The 18,680-nt window shown below is 47.5% G+C and overlaps 1 protein-coding gene across 1 annotated transcript in view; it reads right to left on the reverse strand.

Moving 5' to 3' along the window:
- Positions 1-18,680, reverse strand: part of LOC115658931 (high affinity cAMP-specific and IBMX-insensitive 3',5'-cyclic phosphodiesterase 8A-like) — a 204,303-nt gene that overhangs the window by 6,390 nt on the left and 179,233 nt on the right. Inside the window, 2 exon segments of the mRNA XM_030578483.1 lie at positions 13,376-13,508; positions 14,735-14,952. Coding sequence (XP_030434343.1) covers positions 13,376-13,508; positions 14,735-14,952 — 351 coding nt within the window.

An 18,680-nucleotide genomic window follows, 5' to 3' on the forward strand; every position in this document is an offset into this window, starting at 1 on the left:
TGAGACCAGACCCTTTGGCAGGGCCAGCTTTAAGCTGATTCACCCGATTTCCCAGAATTGGACCCTGAGCCTAAGGGGGCCCCGCTCCGGGGGTCTTCGGCAGCATTTTAGTGGCAGGGGGTCCGCTTCGGGGGTCTTCGGTGGCATTTCGGCGGCAGGGGGTTCTTCGGTGCCATGGAAAACCCAGAGCGGCCCCCCCGCCACCGAAGTGCTGTCGAAGCCCCGGACCGCTGCTGAGTGTTCCAGTCGGGCCCCATGGATCATACAGTCGGCCCAGCCCTTTGGCACAGGTTTTGCCCCTGAAATCAATGGGGCTGCGCAGGATGGAAGCCAGGGCCGCATTTAGACTTGGTTTGACTTCAGTCTAACCTGTATGTGCGTAGGGCTTGCCACTGCTGCCATTTGATCTCACAGAGGAATGTGATATTGTCAGCCCCTTCCTCCAACCCAGAGAACTTTCTTCCCTGTGACTGTTGCGGCAGAAGAAGTGAGTGAAGCGGGGCTCTAGTTCTGCCCTCCCTGCTGCCGGGCAGGCGAGGATCACAGGAAGGAGCAAGCTGTGAAGTACTTTACTCCTCCTCAGAGCAAAGGAGCAGTAGCCCAGGAGGAATTGTGACAGTTGAATCTGTTTGTACTTTGGTCTGCTCCCGGGACCGTGCAGCTGTGCGCTACACTTCCCTTTCTCAGAGCAGCTTGAAAGCCTCAGACTAGCCCTTAACCTCATTACATTTCTGTTGCATTCATGGATGCTAAGCTAATTTAACACCTGGACGTTGTGTAGCCTAACAGCTAAAGGGCCTGGCTTATATTTCACAGGTGTTTATTTAACATCCACTTGGGGATTGTGTTATTATTTTAAAAATTCTTTATCTTTTTATTTGTAGTGTCAAAAGGATCCCTATGTTCCAAGCACTTACTATAATTACCTTTATTATCCAAAAATACTCTGCAATTACCCAAAACATGTTAACAACCCCTTTTATTGGAGAAACAAAATAATATTCAGTATCAAGTCTGTGCTGTACAACAATTTGCAGAAGTGTGTTTTGCAGCTTGATGCTTCTTTTATCAAAGGTTTTGACTGTTTTGACTTCTGTAACTCTGCCAGAGGTTCTAGGTCTATTGCAGCAGTGGGTGGGCGAGTTTCTCTGGCCTACAATGTGCAGGAACTCACACTAGATGATCACGATGGCCCCTTCTGGCCATAAAGTCTATGAAAGTTATTTTTCCACGTTCATTAAATTCCTGGAATTCAATAGATTGATTTCTAGCCTAAAAATTCTCTATAGGTTTTACTGGCCATATATGTCCATTAAAATATCTATCAGCATTTTCCCAATAAAACAATTAAAGAGAGAATGATTATTTCTTACTGTAGTTCTTAAGTAAAATATAATTTATCAAAAACATTGTGCAAAACATAAATTACTAAAATGACAAAAATGGCAAAATGAAAGAGAGACCGTTTGATAGTTTAAAAATATAATTTTAGCATGGGCTGGTATTGCTGCCCATTATTAAGATTGCCTGACACTATCTATTGTAAGACCCTGTGTTTTAAGTTGCTTGTAACTTTGCCAAACTTTAATAGTTTGGTCTAAAATACTTCCTGGCTGGTGTATACTTCAGGCTGAAATGTTTTGTAAAATTTTAGCCATTTCTAAAAACAAGGTAAAGGAAAAAAATGTTGGTTTTGCCAATATTCAAAAATTCTGGCAACCTTTTCTTTGAGAAGCTCTAGTGCCCCCACGCTTTGGAGCAGGGATTTGAAATTCAGCAGCAGGTGGCCTTTGAGTGAAGGATATGCCTTTGCTGTCCCTGTGAAGATCCACCCACATTTGGCCAAGTTGTAAGCATTTGAAAAAAATCACAGTTCACACAAGCTCAGTAGGGACTTGCTAGCACTTCACAGCTTAATTGCTCAAAGATTCCATCTACTCTGATCTTGCTCCAGCCTGGGGCTGAGCAGGTCATTCCTTGTAATTGAAGTTCCTGGCTGCTCTGGGTCATGCCAAGTCCAAGTCCAGAAATGACAGCAGGGAGCCTGCCTCTCCACTGCTATCAATGACACCCCCACTACTCACCCCTGCTGGGCCGTGAGGAGGAGAAAGCTGCATGATTCAAATGCAGAGTGGACAAGAGCCAGATCTGGGATGAGGTAGAAGGGTTATGCTGGGACAAGATCCAGGGTGTTTGTGCTTGGGGACTGCAGGTTGATGGAGAGGGGAACTGGGACAGGGAGTTCATGGGGGAGACTAGGACTTGCTTAACGAGGGGAGTGGGACTGGGAGCTACGGGAGGGCAGAGGACATTGGAACTGGTTGGGTAAGGAGACTAGGGGCATGGCTCCACTTGCAGATGTAGAGTGCAGTAGGGAAAGCGCTGTAGTCTGTCCACACTGACAGCTGACAGTGCACTGGTGTGGCCACATTAGCAGCTCTTGCAATGGCCACAGAGAGCAGTGCATTGTGGTAGCTATACCAACAAGTGAGTGGCTGCAGCGTGCTTTTCAAATGAGGCGGTGGGGTGGAGTGTAACAGGGAGTGTGTTGTGTGTATGTGGGGGAGGAAACAGTGGGTTTTGGGGGGCTGGGAGCATGTCAGCATGCTGTCTTTTAAGTTCAGACAGCAACAGACCTCCCCCTCCCCGCGTCTGTCTCTCTCTCTCACACACAGCATTCCACAGTAATGGTTGCTTTGTCTCAGAGCAGATAAGCATGCTGGCTGTCAGAAATGGAGCTTTCAAAGGGCATATTGGCATGCCTGCAGTGATTCCAAAATAATGACAAGAGTGGCCCCTTGACTTAACGGGATTATGGGATGTTTCCAGAGGCTGATCAGAGCACAGTAATGCAACACCTCGTTCACACTGATGCCTGGGAATTTCAGCCAATGCATACCAACTGTTAATCTTCTCGCTGAGGTGGCGTACCAGGAACACTCTAGCCCTGGAGTCAGAGGGCTCTACGTGCCTTGCCAGTGTGGACGGGTAGTGAGCTAGGGTGTCCAGGGTTGCTTTAATGCGCTCTAGCTCGGAAGTGTAGCCAAGCCCTGGGACTGAGAACCAGTGAATGAGTGAAAAGAAGTGGGCAGAGAGGGAAGATAAATCTTGAGGAGACGGGATGCAGGGGGAGGGGAGAATTGGGACTGGCTGGGCAAAGAGTCTAGGACCAGGAGCCAAGTGGTGGAGGAACACTGATTGGATGAAAAAAAAAATAAAAACACCACACCAGTATGTGATCATGTAAATAAAGATCATATCACAGCATAAAAGGGTAGCATGTGTGTGTTATAAACAGATAGTTAAGGGTTAATGTCTTTTTTACCTGTAAAGGGTTAACAAACAGGGAACCAAACACCTGACCAGGGGACCAATCAAGAGATAAGATACTTTCAAATCTCGGTGGAGGGAAGCCTTTGTTTGTGTTTTTTGGGTTTTGCTTTGTTCTCTCTGGGCTCTGAGAGTGAACACACGTACCTACAGGCTCTCTAATCTTCTATTCCAATTTTGTAAGTACAAAGGTAGAAAGGCGGTATAGTCTTTTTATTTGTTTGTCTTTATTTGCAAATGTGTAATTGGCTGAAAATAATTTAAATTGTATTTCTGCTGGAGGAGGCTGTTTCTCCAATTTCTATAAGCTGACAGACCCTGTAACTTTTACCATCTAAATTACAGAGATAACTTTTACCTTTTTTCTTTCTTTTTATTAAAAGTTTTGCTTTGAGACCTGTTTGATTTTTTCCCCTTGTTGAGGCTTAAGGGAACCGAATCTGTACTCACCCGGGAATTGGTGGGGAGAAGGGAAAGGTGAATTTCCTCTTTGTTTTAGATTCACGGAGTTTGAATCTGTATTGCCTCTGGGTGAAGGGAAAAGAGGAGGGGGGGAAGGTATCATTCCTCTCTGTGTGGTGATTCAAGGAGTTTGAATCACAGTGATCTCCTAGTGTACCCAGGGCGGAAAGGAGCTGGGAGGAAGGGAGGAGGGGGAAGGAAAATGGTTTATTCCCCTTTGTTGTGAGACTCAAGGAATTTGGGTCTTGGGGGTCCCCAGGGAAGATTTTGGGGAAGACCAGAGTTTATCAGGCACTCTACTCTAAGTCCTGATTGGTGGCAGCACTACAGGATCTAAGCTGGTAATTAAGCTTAGGGGAATTCATGCTAGTACCCATATTTTGGACGCTACAGTTCAGAATTGGGAATTATACTATGACATGGTAGGCAGCGGTGGGAGAAAGTAGAATCCAAAAGCCAGTAAGATTATTATTTTTCTTTTTTCTCTGCTAGCTGCTTATAAGCAGAGAGAGGGTTTTTAAAACTGCAGCCAGATTTTTTTTTCCTTGCTCCTTTCTGGTTATGCAGAGGCTGCCTCAGGGCAAAGACATTAAGGTTTAACAAGGGTCTTTTGTTAAACAAAGCAGGCTTAAGTGAGCAGCAACAGATTCCAGCAGAACATATTTGCAAATGAAAGGTTTTTTTTTATTCCTTTCTACCTTACCGTGAGTAGCTAGGGGAAAAAGTAGAAAGACTCTGTTGCTAAGCAAAAATCCAAAGAGGCAACAAAGAAGCAGCAGTTCAGGCAGTAAACCAGCAGAGGGCACCCCAACACAAAAAAAGCAGGAAACATGACTTCCAGGGCAAAAGTGGATGCAGAGAAACAAATCAAGGATGCAGATCACAGGTGAGACATGGAAAAAAAAACTACAAAAGATGGAGCTGAAAGAAAGAGAAAGAGAGGCTGCCCACAGGAGAGAGCTGGAAATAAAAGAGAAAGAGTTGGAACTCCAGAGGGAGGCCCACCGGCAGGCCCTGGAATTAGCGCAGGCTAAGCAGCATGCTCCAGTCAACCCTAACAACCCTTCTCCAGTTATTGTTCCACATCCCAAGAAATTTCCCACCTACAAGGCATGTGATGACACTGAGGCCTTCTTAGAAAATTTTGAAAGGGCCTGCCTTGGGTACAACATCTCTGAAGACCAGTACACGATAGAACTGAGGCCACAGCTTAGTGGACCTTTAGCGGAAGTGGCGGCTGAAATGCCTAAAGAGAACATGAACGATTATAAACTTTTTCAAACCAAGGCCAGATATAGAATGGGAATAACACCCGGGCATGCCTGTCGGCGGTTCAGAGCCCTAAAATGGAAACCAGATGTGTCATTCCCCCGACACGCCTACCATATGGACAAGAACTATGAGGCCTGGATATCAGGAACAAAGGTTAACAATATGGACGAGCTGCACCTCCTGATACAAATGAAGCAGTTCTTAGATGGTGTTCCTGAGGAAATAGAGAGGTACATCCAAGATGGGAAACCCAAATCGGCAACCGAGGCGGGGGAGATTGGAGCCAAATGGATGGAAGTGGCAGAAAAGAAAAAAGCTACTGTCAAGGGGAGCGAATACCCCAGGGGGCACACCAACAATAAACCCTATAACCGAGGGCAGCCAAAGACCCCACCTACAACCCAAGGGAAGACACAGACGCCCTATTCTCCCACCTCACCAGTCTCCAGTAACTCACCTTGGCCCACTGACCAGTCAGCTGGACGATGCTTTAAATGTAATGAACTGGGACATATAAAGGCCAACTGCCCAAAGAACCCCAACCAAATGCAGTTCATTACACCACCATCACACCAAAGATCCCCAGGCCCAGATGCCTCTCAAAAACCCTTGGAGCGAAGGGAAATTTTGAGAGTGGGCGTAAAGAAGGTTACCGCGTGGAGAGACACAGGGGCACAAGTGTCAGCTATCCACCAATCCTTCGTCGACCCCAAATTCATCAACCCAGAGGCCCAAGTGACAATTTACCCCTTCATGTCACAAGCTGTAGACTTGCTTACAGCTGAACTGCCTGTCCAGTACAAAGGCTGGTCAGGAATGTGGACTTTTGCAGTTTATGACAATTATTCCATCCCTATGCTGCTGGGGGAAGACTTGGCCAGCCAGGTGAAGCGGGCCAAGAGAGTGGGAATGGTTACACGTAGCCAAACCAGGCAAGCTTCCAGACCCATCCCTGTTCCTGAGCCGTCCACAGGGGCCCTGTCTGTGTTACCAGAGACCCAGACAGAGGTAGTGGACCCGGATCCCCTGCCAACGACTAAAACAGCCACAGTGCCTCCAGTCCCAGACCCGAAACTGGAAAAGCAACCAGCACCAGCGCCAGCAATTGCAAACCAATCTTCAACCCCAAAGCCAGAGGGCGCCAGCGAGCCTAAACTGGCTGAAGCAGCAGACAACCACACCCAAGAGGCTCAGCCAGAGCCTGTAATACCACCTGTGCACCAGTGGAGAGCGGTTCACCAGCAACTAAGACAACCCCATCACCTATATCGCTTCCAGAGGGACCAAGCCCAAGTCCACAGTCTAAGGAAGAACTGGTGACCCCAGCCTCAAGGGAACAGTTCCAGACTGAGCAGGAAGCAGATGACAACCTTCAGAAAGCTTGGGCGGCGGCACGGAGCACCCCACCGCCTCTTAGCTCTTCTAATCGATCCTGGTTTGTTGTAGAACAAGGACTTTTATACAAGGAGACTCTTTCTGGTGGACACCAGGAAGACTGGCACCCGCAAAAACAGTTGGTGATTCCAACTAAGTACCGGGGGAAGCTCTTAAGCTTAGCCCATGATCATCCCAGTGGCCATGCTGGGGTGAACAGAACCAAAGACAGGTTGGGGAGGTACTTCCACTGGGAAGGGATGGGCAAGGACGTTGCCAAGTATGTCCGGACTTGTGAGGTGTGCCAAAAAGTGGGGAAGCCCCAAGACCAGGTCAAGGCCCCTCTCCAGCCACTCCCCATAATTGAGGTCCCATTTCAGCAAGTAGCTGTGGATATTCTGGGTCCTTTCCCAAAAAAGACACCCAGAGGAAAGCAGTACGTACTGACTTTCGTGGACTTTGCTACCCAATTGCCAGAAGCAGTAGCTCTAGGCAACACCAGGGCTAAAGCTGTGTGCCTGGCCCTAACAGACATTTTTGCCAGGGTAGGTTGGCACTCCGACATCCTTACAGATTCAGGATCTAATTTCCTGCCTGGGACCATGAAAAAACTGTGGAAAACTCATGGGGTGAATCACTTAGTTGCCACCCCATACCACCATCAAACCAATGGCCTGGTGGAAAGGTTTAATGGAACTTTGGGGGCCATGATATGTAAATTCGTCAATGAACACTCCAATGACTGGGACCTAGTGTTGCAGCAGTTACTTTTTGCCTACAGGGCTGTACCACATCCCAGTTTAGGGTTTTCACCGTTTGAACTTGTGTATGGCCATGAGGTTAAGGGGCCATTACAGTTGGTGAAGCAGCAATGGGAGGGGTTTACACCTTCTCCAGGGACTAACATTCTGGACTTTGTAAGCAACCTACAAAGCACCCTCCAGCACTCTTTAGCCCTTGCTTAAGAAAACCTAAAGGATGCTCAGGAAGAGCAAAAGGCCTGGTATGACAGACATACCAGAGAACGTTCCTTCAAGGTAGGAGACCAGGTTATGGTCTTGAAGGCGCAACAGGCCCATAAGATGGAAGCATCATGGGAAGGCCCATTCACGGTCCAAGAGAGCCTGGGAGCTGTTAACTACCTCATAGCATTTCCCAATTCCTCCCTAAAGCCCAGAGTGTACCATGTTAATTCTCTCAATCCCTTTTATTCCAAAGACTTACAGGTTTTGTCAGTTTACAGCCCAGGGAGGAGATGATGCTGAGTGGCCTAAAGGTGTCTACTACGAAGAAAAAAGTGATGGTGGCGTGGAAGAAGTGAACCTCTCCACAACCCTGGAACGTCTGCAGCGGCAACAAATCAAGGAGCTGTGCACTAGCTTCGCCCCATTGTTCTCAGCCACCCCAGGACGGACTGAACGGGCATACCACTCCACTGACACAGGTAATGCTCACCCAATTAAAACCCCACCCTACCGGGTGTCTCCTCATGCTCAAGCTGCTATAGAACGGGAAATCCAAAACATGCTACAGATGGGTATAATCTGCTCATCTACCAGTGCATGGGCATCTCCAGTGGTTCTGGTACCCAAACCAGATGGGGAAATACGCTTTTGCGTGGACTACCGTAACCGAAATGAGGTAACTCATCCGGACAACTATCCAATGCCACGCACCGATGAGCTATTGGAAAAGTTGGAACGTGCCCAATTCATATCTACAATAGACTTAACCAAGGGGTACTGGCAAGTATCGCTAGATGAACCTGCCAAGGAAAGGTCAGCATTCATCACCCATGCGGGGGTGTATGAATTTAATGTACTTCCTTTCGGGCTGTGAAATGCACCCGCCACCTTCCAGAGGCTGGTAGATGGTCTACTAGCAGGACTGGGCAAATATGCAGTTGCCTACCTCGATGATGTGGCCATTTTTTCTGACTCCTGGCCCGAACACACAGAACACCTGAAAAAAGTCTTTGAGCGCATCAGGCAGGCAGGACTAACTGTTAAGGCCAAAAAGTATCAAATAGGCCAAAACAGAGTGACTTACCTGGAACACCAGGTGGGTCAAGGAACCATACAGGCCAAGGTGGAGGCTATATAAAAGTGGCCTGTCCCAAAGTCAAAAAAACAGGTCCAATCCTTCTTAGGCTTGGCCGGGTACTACAGGCGATTTGTACCACACTACAGCCAAATCGCTGCCCCACTGACCGACCTGACCAAAAAGACCCAGCCAAATGCAGTTAAGTGGACTGATGAGTGTCAAAAGGCCTTTACTCAACTTAAGGTGGCGCTCATGTCTGACCCTGTGCTAAGGGCCCCTGACTTTGACAAACCATTCCTAGTAACCACAAATGCATCCGAGCGTGGTATAGGAGCAGTTCTCATACAGAAAGGACTGGATCACAACTTCCATCCTGTCGTGTTTCTCAGCAAAAAACTGTCTAAGAGGGAAAGTCACTGGTCAGTCAGTGAAAAGGAATGCTATGCCATTGTGTACACCCTGGAAAAGCTACGCCCATACGTTTGGGGACGGCGGTTCCAGCTACAAACTGACCATGCTGCGCTAAAGTGGCTTCATACTGCCAAGGGGAACAACAAAAAACTGCTTCGATGGAGTTTAGCTCTCCAAGATTTTGGTTTTGAAATTCAACACATTTCAGGAGCTTCTAACAAAGTAGCTGATGCACTCTCTCGTAAAAGTTTCCCAAAATCCACTGGTTAAAATTTGTCCATAAAATGTAAAAAGTCTTCTAGTTTACATACTTAGTAGTATATGTAAAGGTGCATGTGTTGTATTAATCTGTTTATTCTAAAGTTCTAGAAAGAAATCACCGCCAGTGAGCTTCCCCACTGTCTGCGATTTGGGGGGCGTGTCATAAACAGATAGTTAAGGGTTAATGTCTCTTTTACCTGTAAAGGGTTAACAAACAGGGAACCAAACACCTGACCAGGGGACCAATCAGGAGACAAGATACTTTCAAATCTTGGTGGAGGGAAGCCTTTGTTTGTGTTTTTTGGGTTTTGCTTTGTTCTCTCTGGGCTCTGAGAGTGACCACACGTACCTACAGGCTCTCTAATCTTCTATTCCAATTTTGTAAGTACAAAGGTAGAAAGGCGGTATAGTCTTTTTATTTGTTTGTCTTTATTTGCAAATGTGTAATTGGCTGAAAGTAATTTAAATTGTATTTCTGCTGGAGGAGGCTGTTTCTCCAATTTCTATAAGCTGACAGACCCTGTAACTTTTACTATCTAAATTACAGAGATAACTTTTACCTTTTTTCTTTCTTTTTATTAAAAATTTTGCTTTAAGACTTGTCTGATTTTTTCACCTTGTTGAGGCTCAAGGGAACTGAGTCTGTACTCACCCGGGAATTGGTGGGGAGAAGGGAAAGGTGAATTTCCTCTTTGTTTTAGATTCACGGAGTTTGAATCTGTATTGCCTCTGGGTGAAGGGAAAAGAGGAGGGGAGGGGGAAGGTATCATTCCTCTTTGTGTGGTGATTCAAGGAGTTTGAATCACAGTGATCTCCTAGTGTACCCAGGGCGGAAAGGAGCTGGGAGGAAGGGAGGAGGGGGAAGGAAAATGGTTTATTCCCCTTTGTTGTGAGACTCAAGGAATTTGGGTCTTGGGGGTCCCCAGGGAAGGTTTTGGGGGAGACCAGAGTTTATCAGGCACTCTACTCTAAGTCCTGATTGGTGGCAGCACTACAGGATCTAAGCTGGTAATTAAGCTTAGGGGAATTCATGCTAGTACCCATATTTTGGATGCTAAGGTTCAGAATTGGGAATTGGGAATACTATGACAGTGTGAATTCAGGTTGTACATGTCAGGGCATTCTGGCAGTTCCTAACTTTTGAATGCTTGTTCTTCTAATGCACTTTGTGTGTGTGACATATTTACAAAAGCAGCCATATTACAAAATATTTAGTTACTGAAATGATCAAACACACAAAACTATGTGAACTTGTTCCCCTTGAGATACATCTGTGAGCTAGTTTTGTTCTTCTCTGGGGTCTGGTAGCAGGAGATAGGGATCTTGATACACCATGGCTCATGGACAGTCAACTTGTTAAGTACATAAGGCCTGATCCAATGCCCATTGAAATCAACAGGAGTCTTTCTACGACTTCAGTGGGAAATGGATCAAGCCCACCATTGATCAGAGTAAGCTGGCTGGGAATAATACCGATTTACCAGCATTTTTCTTGCTTTATTCAGGACAGCAGTATCCTAAGGAGACTTTGGCTTCACACTAAAAATTCACACAGTACCATTTGCATCACTAGGATGCCAAGAGCAGAGATAACTCCCACTGGACAAAAGCTTGCTCTCTTCCCCCTTGCTCCAAACACCTTGAGAGAGAGCATGACTGCACAGGCAGCATATGGGTGAATACCAGACCTGCGTCTCCCCATATCTCTTATGCCACAGAAGCACTGCCCCCGCCGTTCAACACACAGTTCACAGCTACAGCTTTACAAAAACTGTTCTGACTACATCAGGAAAACACTTCTAAAATCATTTCAGCTACTGTAATGGGGCTTTGGCAGCAGTGCTGTTGGGGTATAGACTTTGATATAATAGTTTTTGAAACTCTTCTCTTTGCAAAAACCATTCCAACAAAATTGCAATCCACTTACACTGGCAACAGAACTGCTAGCTGCAGCTGTTATTCAGGCTGGTTTGTTTGTTTTTGTTTTTTAAAGAACGATTCCCTAACAGGCAATTTTGTAGAGTCCACAGGATTCCAGTTGGCTACTGATTGTGCCCATATGATACGGAATGCCACAATCGGATCTTCTGCCCACTTTCTTAAAAAAAAAAACTTTAAAAGACTCACTACTGCTGCCAGACGGACAGCACTGAAAACTGCTGTCTTTTATTGACAGAGCACATGCCACGTGGTCAGCTCAGTATACACATCCCCACACTGCTCCACCATGGGCTGAGCATCCAGCTCTAAGAATGTAATTCAGTCTCTGTTCCCACTCAGTCCTGGGCAGGGCCAGATTTACACCTTGGGCGCCCCCTAGTGCAGGGGCTCTGAGCCCCACCCTGCCGCCTGCGGCAGCTCCGAGCTGCAGGATGCCACCAACGGGAGCTGTGGGGTTATCTTGCTGCCCACGGCAACTCAAAGCTCTGGGGGCCCCCACCGCCCCCAGCATCTCGGAGCTCCTAACGTCCGTGGGCAGCAGGAATACCCCACCACTTGTAACTTTTAGGTGCCCCGCTTCCCACAGACCCCCAACTGCCCAGCACCCTCACACAACCCCACTACAACTTCCCAGTGCCCTTCACAGACACTGCTCAGAGCACCCCCACAAGCACCCCCAGAAACCCACTCTCCCAAGTCACGCCCTCCAGCCACACTCATTGGCCCACTGGAAGGTAACCCTGTCCGCTAGGCTGAGTGAGGAGCACTCCAGAAGGGCTGCATAGGGCCGTCTCCCCCTCAGCAGGCTCCGCCCCTGCTCGGACCCAGGAGCAGCAAAATTTGAAGTTTTAGGCATCCCTAGAATGCCAGCGCCCCTAGGCACATGCCTACTGTGCCTAATGGGGAATCCAGGCCTGGTCCTTGGTCCCTTTGCAGGAAAGGGGAACAGTGATACCAGTCACTGCCAACTGTGATGATGGGTTTCCAGAAGGGACACTTGCCATCTCCTCTGGGTGCTGAAGAGAGGATCCCCACTATATCTCAGAGCAGGGTTCCAACCTTGAACTTGCTGAGCCCTGCCCCAACATGCTATAAAAACACCAGAGCCCAGGGAGGTGGGGAGGGGAAGAGCGCAGGGCTCTGGGTCAGGTGGGGTGGGGACCCTTGGGCATAGACATAATTGGGGGAGCAAGGGCTGGCGGGGCTCAAGCCAGCTCCGCACAGCAGGGTCCAGGGAGGTAGCACCACCTCCACCCACTGATTCACTCAGGAGGCAACCCAGCCTGTCTGGGCTATGGGGGGGACACAATCAAAAAAATATAAGTCAAAGGGGGGGGCTCAGTTCAAAAAGTTTGAAAACTGCTCAGGGTGTAGGGAGGGGGTAGCTAGGAGCTGTGTGAAGTGAAGGGAGTAGCTCAGGATGCAGGGAGGGGGTAGCTAGGGGCTGTGTGCGGGCAAGGGGGTAGCTCAGAGTGCACGCATAAGGTAGCTAGGGGTTGTGTACAGGCAGGGGGGCTCCCAGTGCAGCTCCTAGCTTCAGTGTGCAGGGAGGAGGGTGGCCCTGGGGCTCCTGGTTTCAGCCCCCTGCTACTCCTAACTTGGGGAAGGGAGGGTTGCTGGCTTCAGCCCAACGTTGCTCCCAGCTTTGGGGGCTTGGGAGGGATCCGCCTACAGCTCCACACTGCTCCCAGCTGGGGCAGGGGTCACTGGCTTCAGCATCTCTCTCAACTGGGGAAGGGGGGTGCCGGCTTCAGCACTGGGGCTTGGGGCACCAGGTTTCAGCAGCAGGGCTCAGGGCACTGGGTTTCAGCGCTGGGGCTCCATGGCCCCCCTGAAAGGGCTTGCGGACCCCTAGGGGGGGCGCAGACCCCTGGTTGAGAACTGCTGTCACTAAGGTTACTATGCAGTCAAATGTTAGTAGCCAAAAGGTGTTTCGATTACCACCCATTAAGTTTTTCTGGAATCATCCCATTTTTAACAAGAAAATCTGTTTCCCATAAGTACTCTGATGAGTTAATGGGTCCCAAACATTGCTGGCTCTGGGAAAACATCACTACATTGCAGCGTAAGTGATGTCCAAATCAGTCCCATTAACTTGCAAAACTGTGATGACCGGTCACGTATGTGCATTCAGACCAGTGACTTAGAGGTGAAAGACTCTCTGTATTTCCAGTGGGCCAATCACCATACTGTCTAGGTACAGCCCGTTACCAGTAGCTCGAGTGCCTCAATCCCCTTTTGTCTGCCTGTTAATTAAGGGAGAATTTGTTGTTTTGCTTACCCCATTTTCTTCTAGTGCTGCCAAGGGTTTATTAATGCTGTTGACAAATTTGTTGACATGCTCAAAGTGCTTTGTCATTTCTGTTGCTAGGACCATGTCAATAATGGCTTGACGAAGAGTTCGATATTCATTCCTGATTAAAGAAGGAAACAATTAGACATGAGGGCTCATTCACTAAGGGCTGCTTGCTTAAACTGAATACCTCTGAAAAAAATACTATAGAGCACTAAACCAACAGGGATACCGGTGGCACTTTAAAGACTAACAAATTTATTTGGGCATAAGCTTTTGTGGGTAATAAACCTCACTTCTTCCATGCATCTGAAGAAGTGAGATTTTTTACCCAGGAAAGCTTATGCCCAAATAATCTGTTAGTTGTTAAGGTGCCCCCGGACTCCTTGTTGTTTTTGTGGATACAGACTAACACGGCTAACCCTTGACACTATAGAGCACTGGTGTTCCAGAGATGGGTAGGGGAAGGGAAAGACAGAGAGAAGGGGCTGGTAAACTGAATCTATGCTATACAGATGCATTCCTTTTGTAGAGTGGCGTGCAATGAATTATACCTTAGGGGCACACTTTTGTCTCTCTAAGGGCTGCACGTGCTGGATGGGAGAGGAAATGCCAACTCCTCAGCAGCGCTGCCAGGAGACACTATGTCTGCACAAGCCTCCCACGGTGCTCTGGCAGCACACTTAGCTGGAGCAAGACCCTCTGCTAAGCTTCCGCCATCACTCTCTTGCTAACACAGCTGGGTGAATAGGGAGAGTGGAGCTATGGACATGCTCCCACCCCAAAATGCAGCAGCCTCTCCCTTTAGCCATCAGCCAGCCATATTACACCTGTCAACTAGTCTGGTGTGCTGAGGGGAAGGGACTCCCCTTTCTATCCAGTTACATGCACAGGCCAACCATTGCTTGGCCCTAGAGGTTGAATGGTATAAAATGGATTTTTCAAAGCAGAACTGACATCAATTTACAAGCAACCAGATTCGCCCTTATTTTAATGCTATAAAAACAGCAGAAGTGTTCATATCGAGAGTTACATTGTAAGCTTCCTGTTCTGTGTTTGCACAGAGCCTAGGACAGTGGGGTCTTGGCCCACGCCTACAGCTCCTAGTTTCTGTGGCAATACAAATCATCATCATCAGCATTATCATTTAGATTTTGGCATTCTCTGTAGTATGAGAGCGAGCGGTATTATTTATGAGCAAACCTACCAAGGGGCTAACTCCACCCCTCCAGAAGCTGCGATTTTCCTCTGGTGCATTTGTTTGCATTTCTTTATGCTGCCGTAAGATATGTAGAATAAGAATATTGTGGTTAATGGACTGATAAATGTCCCATATTTTCAACTCACCTCTCCATATTTTTAAAGATATTGCATTTATCATCCCGTGCAGTGAGCTGGAAAGCCAGTGCTGCATGATGGCTCTCTAGCACTGCGGTGTCATTGTACAGGATCGCTAGTTCACTGCCCGCATTGCACAGGAAGGAGTTTGTTCTTCCTGGGTGATCCACGTCATGGACAGTGGCAGCAATGAGAGCAGCAACCTCATCTATGGGATCCAGAGTTTGCTGAAAAGAGAAGTCAGGGACATTTAGGTTTCCTGGAAGAATCACTAGAAAACCTGCACTGGTCCTTAAAGGTTAAACTGAGCTGCTTAGAGGCAAAAGGCAGGATTCTGCAGATTGCTTAGAGTTAGATGGTCTAAAGAGCCATGGAAAGTTCATTGTAGGCTTCATGGAACTTTGCATGACATTTTTGGACATTTTGTGTCCTCTAAATTTTACTTTATTCACAATCTGGACAAAATGCATCAAACTTGTAAAACTGAGTTTCTGCATTCTGCCATGGCAGAAACAACCTTCGCTAAAAATGAGTATTCTGACCTGGAAAAAGGTCTGTTGCTGCTCAAAAATGGTTCAGTTTTGACAGTAAACAGGCCCATTTTTGGCAAAAAAACCAATCATGTACAATAGGCCAATTTTTGCTGAGTTCAGAATCAGCTGTGGAAGACTGGTTCTGCAGGATGAGTGAAGATGTACTTTCCGGTCGAAGAGCAATCTCGGCACTGTGGCCTGGCCAACAGCCTGATTAAGTAGGACCCTACCCAGTGCAATAGTTATCTCTGTTACATTTTGACAACTGGAGATAATTACATTCTCAATGATGCTTTCAGCCCATCCCATAGCCCAGGTGCAAGGCATTCCTTATTTTCTGGTGGAGCCTCAATGCTCCTCACTGGCTCTGGGGCTGCATTTTCTGGAGTCAATATGTTCTGATCTTTTTCCTGCTGTAAGGTTGAGGGATACGGGCCTCTTTGCATCTGCAAGCTTCATGGGATGCATCATCCACTGTGCTTTATGTCTAAAATTGTGCAGCTTTTGTTTCGGCCTTAGAAGGCCTTTAGTAGCGTAGGCAGTAGTTAGCAGAGAGCAGGAAATCTGCATCTTCGCAGCACTGCCCTCTTTAATATGATACAGCAGTCACTTTATCTCATTTTGGGCATTTATGGGAAGTGTGAATATCTACAATTCACTCAGGCTGAAATTCACCCAAGTGCAAAGGGCCCCACGTAAGGGTCTCAGACTGACGTAAGCCCTGCAGTTGGACTAGGGAGGAGGGGGAGTAAGGAATGGCAGATGGAACGGCTGTGAAGGGGTGCAACTTCACCCCAGAAGAGCCACAACAGGGGTTCTCCATGCCAGTTGCAAACAGATTTCATGAAATGAGGTCTTGGGGATAGTTCAGGGAAGGGATCATGGGATCTAAGCTTACACAGATCCAATAACCTCCAAACCCCTGAATAAGGGGCATAAATGATCTGTGGGGCTATTCCAGCCAGCTGATGGGGGAGATGGAGTCCTTCTCTCCTATCCTCTTCCCCACCATTGGATCTTCCCACACAACCAATGGCTTGAGCTTTCAATTTACGGAGAAAATCCTGAAAATCTCTTACTTCAATGGAAGTTCAGCCTGAATAGAGTCTTCGGGATTTGGTCCCAAAAATTAGCCACCAAAGCAATGCATTGAATTATCCACCAATATACAACAGCCCTCCATAAAAAAGCCACACCTTCCCAAAGAAATACGCACTCCATTAAATGTGCTTCTATTGTGTTAACTCGGGGTTTGTGTATATGGCCCTGCTGTGCAGACTACAGGAGTGAGACCTGTAGTGTGCAATAAAGTTTTGTGCTGTAAACTGCCCTGTAAACTGCCCTGCGTTGACAAGGCTAGTGGGAATGAAAAGGTACTTAGTTTGTGTTAACAAAGTCCTGTTTCAAACAGGACTACGTAAGCACAAACTAGGTGCTAGCAGGGTCTATATGGGGTAGTTACAGCGCAACACTCTAGTGTGTGCTTCAGTTGATACCCCCTTAGTCTGCACCGTAGGACCGTATAGACAAGCCCTCAATTGTAGCAGGTCCACTTGCATTGCTAGCGTTAACGGGCCCTTCTACGAGACACACCGATTGTAGAGGTTCATTGGTACTTGCATCAGCAGTCTATGGAAACCAACAAACCAACCACATTGGGGCCATCAGGAACAACTTGTGAACTCCAGCTTTATTTGGATCATCAAAATTTCAGCTCAACAAACCAGCACCTGCCTGCAATACTTCTTTCATGATACCTGGACATACAGAGAGAACAAGAACAGTGTAGCCATGGCTGACGCAGTCCAGGTGGAAGTCCAGGATGCTTTCCTTATCTATGTCCTGTCCCCTATAGACTCTATGGGGCAACAGCAATGTGTCCCAGGCTTATTCCCTTGGTTTGATGAGATCGCTATGCTCTGTCCAGCTTTGGATGAATTTACAGTCCATCATACATTGATGTCACATGGATGTCATGCTAAACCCTACTGCACACCAATGAAAACACAGTTCTACAAACACTGTTTCATTATTTTGTGGCCCAGGTATGATTTTTCTTAATGCTCAGTCAAGAATCTGGCCCAGAAATACTGCAGTAAAGTGACAACCCTTATTCACACTGAGTAGCACCTGGCTTGGCACGTTGTCCCAATGATCTCAATAGGTCTATTCAAGAAGTACGGTATTACTCAGTGTGAGTATGGATGTCAGAAGCTGGCATTCTTCTACTTTGCTTTTGTTTATTACAATTTTTCTTTTCCTGTGCATCCTGCAGATGAATAAAAAACTTTTTCAAAAAGGGAAGGGCGGTCGCACTTCTTTGGCATTGGAATGATTCCAGATCACATCTGTTTGTCACAGATAGTCATGGGACCGCATCCAAACCTTGGCAACTTGAGGATTGAAAACTTCCAGTGGAATTCTCTCTCCTCCGTGGCATATATTGCCTGAGAGTCGGCCTCTGGAGAGCAGGTTAATGAGCTGCAGCTCCAGGTTATAATACATATACCAGCTTTAATGAGAGGTTAGAAACTTGTTTACAATCACAAATGATGTCCCTTTGAGCAAGGTTCCAGCAGTAGCAATAGGCTCAGGGAGGCCAATTTCAGGATAGGAAGTTTGGTCCAAAGCTGTAGCAGAGAAGCACCCAATGCCACAGGACACGTGCGTGTAAGTGTGGCTTTAGTTTACCTTTGCACTCCCCAGATCCCAGGCCAGCTGTATGCCAGTCTGTTCCCCCAGTATATTTTAAGCAGCCAACAGTCCTGTAACTGTAAAGGATTCCCTCACCGCAGGCTCACCTCCATTGGCTGGACATGGCACAGCGGCTGTCTCCCTGTAAGGTGCCCCCTGCTGATAGTTGCTCTGTCGTTGTGGTGGTCTCTCTTCCCGCAACTTGGCCCCGCAGCCAGGTTACACTTTAGTCCACCACTTCTGGTGTAACAAGAGTCCAACCAAGATGCAGTCCAGTGACCTTACAGCAGGTCTTCCGCCCGTCTCTGGGCTCCACAGTCCTTACACCCATTACTTCAGGGGGTTTCAGCTCATCTTATTCTGTGGCTAGTAGGGGAATCCAGGCCCACCCTCTACTCTGGGTTCTAGCCCAGGGATCCTATAGCTGGAAGTCAAGGTCTTCTCCCTCAGCATGCTTGCTGCCTCCTTGTACTGCTGCCCACCTCTTTTATTCCCCCAGAGAGTGACTACAGACTCTCTCCCCACAGCCCCTTTCTGCTGCAAACGTCTTGGTTTCATAGTCACCAGCTCCTGCCGAGCTGATCTTCATGTTCAATTAAGCCTGGATTTCCCTCCATGTGCAGCCAGGCTCCTCTAAGCCCCACATAAACCCTGTCAGGGCCTGTGGGAGGTATACACCCCATCACAGGCCCCAATGGACCAATATGGTCACAGGACATAAGGAAACC

This window comes from Gopherus evgoodei, chromosome 10, assembly GCF_007399415.2.
Source record: "Gopherus evgoodei ecotype Sinaloan lineage chromosome 10, rGopEvg1_v1.p, whole genome shotgun sequence".
Lineage (NCBI taxonomy): Eukaryota > Metazoa > Chordata > Testudines > Testudinidae > Gopherus > Gopherus evgoodei.